We start from the raw sequence: 12,314 nt of genomic DNA, 5'->3' as shown, positions 1-12,314 counted from the left end.
ATTATTCAGTCTATTTTGATATTTCACTAAATGATTTTATATTTCTGTGATAAGCTACTCAGAAATGTTGTCATCCTTGTTTTTTTTTAAATATTAATTTTACATTTTTCATTTAATAGGACAGTTATGTTTATTCTAAAACCAATCTTATTATAAGACAACCATAGCAACTATCTAACGTAGATTTAGCAACCTGTAATCTTATAGATCTTACTTCTCATAAACATTGGCTTGATAAATCATTTATAATTTTCTACTTCAATTAAATATTTCATCTGTCAAGTTAAGTTTGAAAGGGATTTAACTAAAAAGATATAATATTATAAATTTCTTCAACTTATTTTTCACAATTACCTGATTTTGCTGATTTGAATTTTTGCAGAATTGATTTTGCACCGCATATTTTGTGCAAAATGATAGGCACAATCATATGCTTGATGTTTACATGAATCTTTGCATGCATATCCACGAATACAGGGAAAGGTAATTTGAAAATTATTTGATCCTACAACATACAAATGCAATTGATTTGTGCAACTGGAAGTTTTTGAATTGAAGTTACTTCATATTCCGTCGACATACCGGTCTGATGTAAACCACCATTATATAGGGATCTTAAGGGGTAAGACAAAAGATGTACAGCCAAACTCACGAATGAAAAACAAAATTACCCCTTCCGGGAATAAACCCTAGTTTGTCTGTTGTTGCTATGCTACTATTGTCATTATCGTGTTTTGATTAATATAGAGAAAGAATTGATGTATTCCTTGTTGAACTATTCCTTTATCCGTGATGCAAATCTGACTAACACAATCAAGGATACAATTTTACTATCATTTATCTCATTTTTCTTGCTAGCAGGTTACTTATTATTTTTCCCAAAATTGATGAATTTTAAAATATCTTTTTTAATACTATATAGATTTTTTCTGCAGTAATATGTTTGTCTGTCAAAATCAAAACTTGTTAGTTTTTTTGTCTTTTATATTAGAGGATTTTTTTTAATTTAAAAATGATGTCTTCTTTTTAATTGTTTTTTTATTATCCAATCTTTATTTTTAGTTTTTTTTTTAATTTTCCAATATTGCAAAATTGTTTGTTCGATAAACTTATATGTATGTTATATTTTTCTTTAAGTAATGATATATAACCAAATATTTAAGTATTAGAGGTTTGGTTTATATTCTGAATATTAATACTTATATTTCCATTGAATAACCAATTTATGATTGAAGTGGCAATTATGAATTGTTTATTTATATTGTCAAAATAAAAACAAAGATCTTTGTGTTTGCTTTTCCTAGACATTACCGCAATCAAATTCATATGTTTGTTTTTTAAATGGCAAAGCTGTTCTACAAGTGTTTCATTAGTAAATTTTATGTAACTCTTCGCATATTTTCTTTCATTTAAGTTATAGCAAGCAATTGCATTACTTTAAAAAAGATTATAATGCTTTAACGCATAGAACATGAAAAGAAAGTGTGAAAGGGAAAAGTGTTTTGGTTTTGCTATATTTATAAAAAGACATAATGAAGAGAACGTTTACAAAACAGCTTTTTATAATTTTATTTCGTTCTTTTGGACTCTATTGTCCTTGTTCTTGGCTTGTTTGTTGCGAACAATTATCACCTTGAGCAATTCTGTAAGTCTGGTCTCTTGGTGGCTTGTGTAGCCAGGGCTCGGCAGCCGCGCGGAAGTCAACAGTATGGCGCTGTGAAATCGAGATCTTCTTTTTATCATATTATAATATGAAGTAGTAAGGATTTTTTTGTTTGATCTTAAGATTTTAATGACTACAAAACTACAGATCTGATCTTCAATTGAGGAAAGCTTCTTTTAGTTCTCAGGGATAGTTATTGGCTTTAAAAAAAATGTCGGGATGACGTCGTGCGCGGTTTACATGCGGCTGGTGAACTCTTCATGTAGCTAGTGGCGGGCTTGTGGCGGGCTGGGGTTGTTCACCAGAAATGACACCATTGTTTTCTGTCAAAACATTTATATGTTAATTTTATGGTGCTAGAAAATTACACACAATTTTCTACATTGTCGTCATAATTTTGCAAGACATTTTAGTGACATAGCGTCTTTATAACTAGCGCATAATCGTAATCATAAAAAATATAGCAATTTTCTTTCTTATATACATAATCCTTATAATAAAGTAACAGGATGTTTGTGTGTCTGTGTGTCTGTGTGTTTGTGTGTTTGTATGTTTGTACCGAAGGATCTCGCTAACCGCAAAACCGATCGGGTTCTCCTTAACAGGGTAACTTCTCATAGGTCCCGGGAAGGTTTATAACTATTTTCTTGGGGGGTGGGACACCCCCAACCCCCAAAAAATGAAAAATCTCCCCCCCCTAAAAATTTTTTTTTTTGAATTTTTTAACTAAAATTAAAAATGAGGGGGGGGGGGGCAACCCCCCTCAAAAAAAAAAATTTTCGCCCCCCCCCCCCCAAAATTTTTTTTTTTACTTTTTCTTTTAAAATCTAAAATAAGAAATTGAATTATCAAATTCGACCCTCTCCTCCTCAAGTGCCCCTAGAGGCCTCTAGGGGCGTAGCCGCTAGTAATTATATAAAATAAAATTAGTCTGAACCTTCCTACCTTTCAAGTTAAGAAGAATAACTAAAAATTATTTTTACCAATCTGCAAAGTAAGATCAATCTTTGTAGAAGATTACCATACCTTTAAAGGATTGACATTATATTATTTAGATTTTTAATGTATGTATACATTTCTTTCTTAAACATCACTTGTTTATTATGTATCCAAACTGAATTGAAAAGCACAGCTTTTTTACAATGTCACTTCAACAACAATTACACGCGGTGGCTTCCATTGTCTTTCTCAATATCGGAAATGAAAAAAAGGATTCAGAATAAAATTTAATATATGTACTTGATACACTTAAGCTATTGCAAATCAGAAAGCAAATAATGTAAGTGAGTTTTTATATATGGCATATAAACAAAAGTAATCAATCAAATATGTAATATTTGAGATTTTTTTTTTGTCATACAGATCAAAGATTTGAGTAGTTATTGCAAAATAAAGTTTCTGTGATTACTGCATGAAATTAATTTTAAAATGCCTATTCGGTTAGACAATCATAATAGCTTAAAACCAACCCAAGAGATCAGAAAACATCCCTTTTTGCTTAAAAAAAACTATTGCATTTGTCCAGAGTATTTGATTCGTAGCAGAGCAGAAAATATCCTAAAACCATCCCACTACATGAATAAAACTTCCATAAAAGTTATATTTTTCTATAATAGGTTAATCATATAAAAGGAAATGTATATTTTTATGCATATAATTCAAGACCTAAACCCTCTCGTGGCTTGGAATAATTCAAAAGCATATATACAACACATATTCAAGATAAAAAGGTCAACTTAGCTAGTATACATGGTTACAGGGATATACAATTTGAAGATTAATAAATCACCCCCTTTCAAAGTTTTATATCTATTATAAACAATGATAAAATGTTGGATCAACAATTAAACAATCACAGTATTTCTGAACAATCTAGAAATTTTTATTCAATACTATTTTTCATGTCTCTCTGTCTGTCCTTTAATATCCATAAAACAGCTATACACTTTTATTTCAGAAAATTTTAATAGATTTTTTCCGGGTAGATGTTTTTCTTCTAACCCCTAATTTAATAAAGTTCCAATTAAAAACATTTTTGGATGATAATTTCCTAGCTGTCTGATATCAAATGTCATGTGAAAATTATTTCCGCATTTCTTTATTTGGTGGTGGGTGACAAAAATGGAATAATTTCTTTCGGCTTGTTCCTACTTTTGAGGCCAATGTTTAAATCTTCCAAAAGCCACAAAAATTTACATAGTAGTATTCATAAAATAGTTTGTAATGGAATCATACAAAGAAAGATATCTTACATGAATAATTCTATTGGATATTTTAGAAAATTTTTAAGGATGAAACCATAGGCGCGGTAATTTATTTAATCGTAGTCAGATTTTAAGTTCTTTTAGCGGCCCAGATATCCTTTTTTAAGCAATCTGACAAACATCCCATCACACCTAACCAAAAAAAACACACATATCATATATTAGCTTTGTTTAGGTAAGCCAGTACGTCCTAAACGCAAAATTGAATAATCGAGACAAAAATATGAATATATTTCAAATGAATCACAAACACACACACACACACACACACACATATGTCAGGAAAGAGTTGGCTTACGTGTTTCAACTTTGACATCAAACTTTTTGGGCGTTGTGTTCATGCTAGGGGACACTTCCCTCGGAATTTTAGTAGCGCAGCTACTATTAAACTAGAACATCCTTATTTCCGACTGTAAATGTCTATATCATCCTTGTTTTTTTTCGTTGGGTTCTAAACAAATATGTTATATAACAAAAGAGTCTTGTTTGATAATACTTTCTCAAAATTAACTTAGCTGTCCTTTAATATTAAACATACAATACTACAATAGCCATAGTTCACCAGTTCAGTGGAAAACGGACAGACGGCGAGATGTAACTCCTATGATAGGATGATATATGGATTATGGAAAGAAAACGAAGTAGTGGATTTCGTCGTATTTTCACAGTAGCTTTTCTCCTATTTCTAGCCACTGCGTGGAGCTATAACCCTGTGGGACAATCCTTACATTTACCCAACAAGCCTTTCCTCAAATAACCTATCAAAAGCTATTGTGAAAATACGATGACATCCGCTATTTCGTTTTCTTTCCATGATCCTAAAACATACATATGGATTTGCTAGTCCTTGTTGTCCTAAATATAGACAGACAATGTTGATGACATAATTGAATCCGGAACCAATAATTTGGTAGAAAACAAAATATAATTCGGCACACAAATCATGCCATATCTGTAAAGTAAATTTTTTTTTGTAGCGCAGCTACTCTGTAATGTGGAAAATTCTGTCCATACGTCTAAAATGAGAAAGCAACGTATGTACCTTTATGAAAATTCATTGATTTGTTGACAATTCCTGCGTAAATTTTTTTAACGTCCTATTTAATATTTCTATTTTTCTATATCTTACTATGCTCCATTTTAAGAAGTTTTGGCTGTTTTTGCTGCGATACTAATAAACATAATTGTTTTTGTTTCATTTCTATTTGTAAATCAGCCATCAAGTGTAGGTAATTTTAGAATTGTTTAATCTAAGCAATTTTGCCCAAATACAAGTTTGTTACCATTTAAATAAAAAAGCAAAAATGATCGCTTCCGTATTTGTTTTATGTTTTCTAAAACAATTTGTTTAAAGGTTAATCTTATTAACTTGATTTTAAGTAGAAAAGTGCCATGTTGAGTACTTTGTTTGTTTATTTAGGTTAGGTTAGGTTAAGTTATAATTGGTACTGGGTAGCTCCGCAGGGTCAGGGCCCGCTGTAGGGGTTAGGCATAGGGAAAGAACTATGTCACTCTTATTTTAAATCCATTTCAAAACCGGTATTATTTTGGAATTGTGAAAACGTAATAAAAAAGATGAAATTTGACATAAAAAAGTAATAAAAACATATAAACAATTCTCAACAATTTGACCAATTAGTTTATTTTTATAACATTTTTAAAAACAATTCGTTTTCAGTTGTTCCAAGATTTGAAAAAAATAATTACTGGTTATAAAATTAAAAAGCTAATTCTGTGTAGTTTATAAGTGACAATTTTGTAATCATATTTATTCATGCTTGACAAATCTTTTTTTTTAAATCCGCATTTCCTTTGAAGAATTTGTATTTATTCAGTGACCAAATCAAATTTGTCAGATTAAGTTTATTAGATTACAAGTAAATTACGGTGTACCATCCCTGCCACAGAAGTCTATTCTTGCAGGGAGTAAGGGGACATCAGGCTGTTTATTTCACTGGTCCTTAAAGTTTTACTATACCGTTTTCTTTTTGTTGGGTTAACAACTTTGGGAACTTATTAAATATGATTGGTTGGTTCATTAAGTAGAGTTCCAAACGTTTCAACCAATAATTGTAATCTAAAGAAGAGTAAAAATTCTAGAGCTCCAAAAAGATTGGTTTGTGTCAAATCCTCTCACCTCTGTGATCCTCTAAATAACTCTTGGATTACAAGAAAACTGCAATTTTTAAAACTTCTTTTTTCGACTATATTTTGTTCTGGAAACCTTTTACAATTCACATAAAAGTTATGATTACCCAAGTAAATGTCTATATATCAAATTAAATAATTTTAGGATCATGAGAATGAAACATTTTTATATCTTAATTTATTTCTCTTTAAATATCATCTGCAATTCATGCAAACATGGCTGCCGAAGTTAAGTTACTAAAACAGGGTTGCCAATGCCAGCTTAAATAATAAATTTAAAAAATAAAAATGGCGTTTGTGTGTTAATGTTTCCAGTTAAATCACGGAAACCCCCTAGAATAATTGGCCCAAAAGTACACTATGTTCCAGCGAGTGACAAAAAATCGTTTTTTACATTTTGGAAAATACACTTTTAAACAATTGTTTAGTAATATACACAAGTTTTTGGAAATAAAGCCGAAAGAATTAACTCTTTACTATAAAAAATAAGAATTTTATGTGTAATTATACCAGAGGTATGGAATTAAGTTCCTTTTCATCATTGTTAACAACTATTTTTAAGGTCAACTAAACTACATTTCAAATCAGTGTGGACCCTTTATTTTTAAAGCTATTTTTAAGTATTATATATTTTTGGAATTTATACGTTTAGCCTTTAAAAGAAGTCAAATATTCATTTTTTGTTGTAATTGTAGATGGTTTTCTAAGCATACCCGATTTCTGTAAAATAGACAATTTTCTTCTAATGAAAATTTTACGTTTGGTTCCAGATCTCTTAAGCGCAAAAGAGCGCAAGCAAATCCTCTTACATGGTGATATTAGATGTATGTAATAATATCAGAGAACTTTACTCTGTGTATGCGAAGCTATGCGAAGTTTGTTTCTTTAAGCCCTAAAGATACTGGGTCTATCAAAAAATAAAAAAATTTTAAGATATAAAAGTAATTTATTTTCTACTTATTTTAAACACATATTCATTTAAACTAAAAGTAAAGAAAAGTTTTAAATAAAGATTATCCCTAATTGTCTAGGCTCTTATCTGAACCATTTTACCTTTTTTATTGGGGGAGGGTGGGGGGATGCTCCACTTATATCCACATCTGAACCCATTAAAGCTAGAAGTTAAAAAAATTTTATGTCGTTTCCTAGTTTAAATATACATTCTTATTTAATTCTTTAGCATTATTTACTCCCTTTACCCTTTTATTAAGCAACCTTTTTCCAAAGGTGCTTTCATACTTATTAAAAAAAGACAAGTATAATTTGTATTGTTTAAGATAGAAAATGCTTCCTTTCAAGTAAATTGAAAATAAAATGAAAGTCTTACATATCAGAGATTTATAGGGATTAGACAATGGCCGAGAAATTTTTGTACATTCCCAATGCTAATACACAAAATTGCCCCTTCTATAAATTACAATTAGTGATTGAAACAGTTGGACACTCAACTAATAAACCAACCAATCAAAATTCAATAAAAGTCCCACAAATTGTGATGCCTACAAATAAGAAAACGCTATTTGGTGAACTTGGGGACTATTATAATAAACAGCCCATTGTCCCCTCCCTCCCTACATATACACACAGAAAATAAATAAGAAATAGGCTCAACTGTATGTCAACTTCAGATTAGAAATCTCAAAATATATATTTCGGCGGCGGCGGTTGGCGGGAAAACGGCGGCAGATTTTCATATGATTTCAGTAGGTCATACATACTTGTTAGAAAAGCTTATGTTTAAAATTTGAAGTCTATAGGTAAAAAATTGCGGTCTCAAGAGCTGTTTAAAGATTTCTGAGGGATCAGGACCTGCAGGATCATACCTGGACCCTGAAATTGACTTAAACACTTAAATTTGATATTGGTATGTACTGGTATAGGATATTATAGTATTTGGTAACTTAAAATGCTTAGTTTAAGGCAAACTAAATATTTTTGCTCTTTACCTGTATGACCCTGCCAGGTTTGTTGGCATCCTGTGCCAGCCAGGATGGAGATATTTAAAATTTCGCCATTATATTGAAAGGTATATGGATACTTATTGCTATTTAAATGAATTTCATCAAAATTTTAAAATATACACTCTCTATGATTTTTTGTCATTTTTTGGCTTTTCTGGAACACGGTGAAGTAGAAGCGTATTATTTTTAATTCTTAAAAAGCGGGTTATGGGAATGTCAACACTCTCCTTAATTGAAATTTGGTCGTCCTGACTAACCCTTTTTCAACCCCTTAATGCATCATACCCTGCCCCCCCCCCCAAAAAAAAAACCTGTGTATGCCACTGGTTTTATCAGTTGTATGTCCTTAATGTTGTAAATACTCTTTTGGGTTATAATGAAATATTGTTTTGGTTTTTTAAATAACGTGTTGACCTATGCTAATTTTATTGGTTATCTTTTAAATCCCCCCCCCCCACCAAAAAAAAGGTTCCCTACAAGGATCTCTCTCCCCTGACAAAATTCTCACATGCACCTAAATATAAAAGTACACATGTTTGCTACTAAATTTATTACACATACATTTGTATAGTGTATAAATTCGTTTTAGGCAATTGAAATAATTGAAAAACAAACTGTAAGCAAATAGTTTGAAAATGGACTGATAATTTTAAAAGTTCAACCATGAACAAAAATGTGCATATTCCTAGCAAGTGCAATTCAACCCCCATTTCTGGCGATGCTTAAATTCACTTTTTAAATTTCATATTAAAAATGCTGTAAAATCTATTGCCGCTAGTAACTCAAAAATTAACAACCAAGCAGCACCGATTGTTGACAATCTGCAGCCTTAGCTATAAAAATGGTGGCTGTCTCCGGCCTAGTTTCAAAAAATGTTGACTGCCGAGCTTCTTACAAAAATATAGGCATTGTTAAAGCAGAATGAAAACATATAATTTATAAAAATTTAGAAGCTTCTTCTTGAATTAAAATACCTTAAACCTTTCACAGGACAAGTATGTATATTTCATAAAAAGCAGAATAGAATCGATTCAGCTTGATCATAAGGAACGAACAACATCCAAACTAATCCTATTCTTATTTGTATTATAGATTATAACTTATGTAATGCAATAAATATCTATTTTTCCTTCTTGGGTGTTTATATTTTGTTAATAGAAATACATTTTAAAGGTCGCATTTTGAATACAATGTGTGTTTCAATTTGAAACAAAACCCAACTTTTTACAGCTACTAAGCGGAGATATTACATAGGGAGGAGGTCCATTCTTTTTGCTACCATTACAAAGCAGCAGAATTGTTTGCGTGATATTTGATTTCATGGCACTCAAAGTTAATGATAGCCCGGGCCAGCTTCAAAATAAAGGTTCCTTGAAATTTGAGCCACATAAGCAGCAACTTTTGTGTTACAATTGTTTTAAAATGAATGCACAGTTATGTTAGAGTGTTGGACTTGGGTTGCAAATGCATTTTAATTTAATATTCTTGAGTCACAAAATACATTTTTGTCATTATTTTGAATTATAATTGTTACAAACTAAAAAAATCGAAGAGAATTGAATGCTAATGACAACAAATGTTTTATGAATTATAGTTTCTGATTTAATTTGTTATATATTTTAGATCATTTAAATTAGATAGGTCAGAAATAGGGTCACTTTGTCTTTGCAGAAATTGAAAATTTTTAATTTATCTAATTGTTCTTTTTGATGTGTTGGAATATACAAATAGATACTTTTATATATCAAAATGATTAAAGCTAAAAATCCTTTTACATGTTTTGCTATTTTTTTTCTATCCCTTTTTCGTAATCTTTAAATATGGTATTTAATATTTTTGTACCTCTGCAGTTCATACAATAAGATGCAATTTCCTTCCAAGTGTTAGTGGACCACAAACAAACATAAAACAAGAATGACAACATCCATAAGTAGCGAAGTAAAATATTATGTTAATATCAGAAGTGAAAGATATAGATAACTTGATATTTTATACTTTAATTTGCTTCATAACGCACGGTTGCTTACAAGAAGGTTATCTTAAATATAAAAGGACGGACTTCTATCGGATAATAGAGTAGCTTCGATACTAATAATAAGAAAAAAAACTATTAAAAATGCTTATTTTTTATTTCGGTTAGGTTCAGTAAGGGTTAATATAGCCCTATAGGGACAGGGTCGGTTTTTGGCTCCCAATTGAATATTAGGACTCAGGAGGCTTTCTATAGGAACCATTAAGCTATAAAATGGATGCTACTCAATAAGAGGTTACACTAAACATAAAAGCAAAGGTTAGGGGCTTATACAATTCTTATGATAGATGCCTTATTTTGTTTCAACCACAGATAAGGACATATATATATCTATAATACAAAGTAGAACGATATCTAACTGTCTGTTCGTCTGTCTGTCTGAAGTTTAAGATCTAAGTAACTACTAAATAGATTAGGCTCTACTCTTCAGTGAATATACCTACTGGTCATGTGAGGGTTTTACCTATTTTCTTGGGGGTAGGACTAAGAATAGTAGTAGAACATTTCATACCCAAAGATAAACAAAGATTCAATTTATAAAAAAGTTAGAGAATTAAACCATTCTTATGATAAATGCCTCAATTTGTTTCAACTAAAATATGATTCATAAACCTAATATTACATGCCAATAGGTCTTACACAATTATTAATATAGATGCTTTAAAATTTTAATATATAATTTAAACCAAAAAGAAAAGATTTTAGATCAGGACAGACAGTTTTTTTTTATATTTTTCAATTAAAACTTATTCATTCTCTAAACCTTTATAATCTTTGTGATAAAATTTTTTTGTATGAAATAATTTTTATCCTCATCAAAATTAATTTTGATTATTTCCCAGTCATTATTACATAAGGAAATGACTTAAATATTAAAACTCAATTAACTTCATAAGATTATGATATGAATTGTAATTAGATCTTAATGTCCATCTTTAGAATTATGTAGGTATGCACATACTTAAGTTGGGTTTCATAGTCTTTATTATATATTTATTCACAGCTAGCATTGGCAAAGATTTAAGTTTTACAACCTGAATAATAATCAACTATAAGTCCTAGATTCTGATTTAAATGAAAGATAATATTTTTTGTGGCTAAAGAAAGTTTTGAAATGGCAAAGATTTATTAATTGTCCAATGACCTAAACTTGAAACCCTTTAAAATATGTAGCAGAGTATACAATTATTATGTATAAAATATGAACACGGTAGTGTTCAAAGAAGAATTTCTGGATAATAATGGGTCTTGTTAGGCAGAAGGTTAATAACATGTATTTAGCTTCCATAATGGGACCCTTTAGCAAGTGGTGTGCAATCATTCCGCCTATTTTTCAAAGTACAAACCAGAAAAGAGAAGTTTTTTAGATATGAGATTTGAGATTTTATTATTTTATGCGATACTAAAGATTTTAATTTGCGATAGATTTGCGGAATTAGAGATACACCCTTTTAAGTAGGCGCAGCCTTATACTTAACTTATCCTTTTTAAGGCACTTTTTTGTTAATAGTAAACGGAATAACCTTTCATTAGCGCATGCCATGAGTAATATAAAATAATATTTTTGTGCTTTGCTTTAATTCCAAAAGATTTATACTACAAAAGACAACCTTAAATAAATTTTACAAAAATAATAAAATAAATTTCATTGTTTATGATATGATCAAGACATGATTGCTTGGTCTTATATTCGCACCCACGTCCCACGTTATAGAGTAGCTGCGCTAAATTGGGTTAATTGGTTAAATTTGTAAATAATTATTCTTTTTTATTTTAGGTATGAACTGTATTCTGAAGCTAAAAATGAACGAGTTTATGTAGAAACGAGCATATCTGAAACTTTACATAAAACTCAATATGGCTCCAGGTAAAAATATTTTTGGATCCAGTGCAGTTCACGGTAAAATGTTCCTTGGATCGATGAACTTTAAGAGGTGCTAGAAACCAAACGGCTGATCCTATATATTATGTTTGAATCTTGGCTATTACAGATTATCTGTAGGCCTACTAAAGAAGCTCATAACGATGTTCGTAAAAAACGTGTACGTTTGGCCTTTTGGCAGCTAGTAGCCTTTAAAGTTCATAAATAATCATTTCCAGGAACATTTTACCATGAACTGCACTAGATCCATATCTTTTATCAAACAGAAATAAGGCATAATTTTTTTACCTTTTCCACCAATTAAAATTTTCTTTATGCTTTTTCTTGTCATTTGTATGGCCCTAAAGACCTTTGAAACAATGGC

General features: G+C 30.3%; 1 protein-coding gene across 1 annotated transcript in view; it reads left to right on the top strand.

Annotated features, from left to right (window-relative positions):
* The window catches only part of LOC145331031 (uncharacterized), an 81,439-nt gene that overhangs the window by 14,903 nt on the left and 54,222 nt on the right, over window positions 1-12,314 (top strand). The window contains exon 7 of the mRNA XM_080175644.1: window positions 11,846-11,935. Within this exon, the coding sequence (XP_080031770.1) occupies window positions 11,846-11,935 (90 nt within the window). The remainder of the gene's footprint in view (window positions 1-11,845; window positions 11,936-12,314) is intronic.

Source organism: Acartia tonsa, chromosome 1, assembly GCF_053477335.1.
Source record: "Acartia tonsa isolate MP-2025a chromosome 1, ASM5347733v1, whole genome shotgun sequence".
NCBI lineage: Eukaryota > Metazoa > Arthropoda > Copepoda > Calanoida > Acartiidae > Acartia > Acartia tonsa.
Note: the sequence above shows the minus strand (reverse complement) of the source record. Positions and strands in the feature narration are given on the sequence as shown.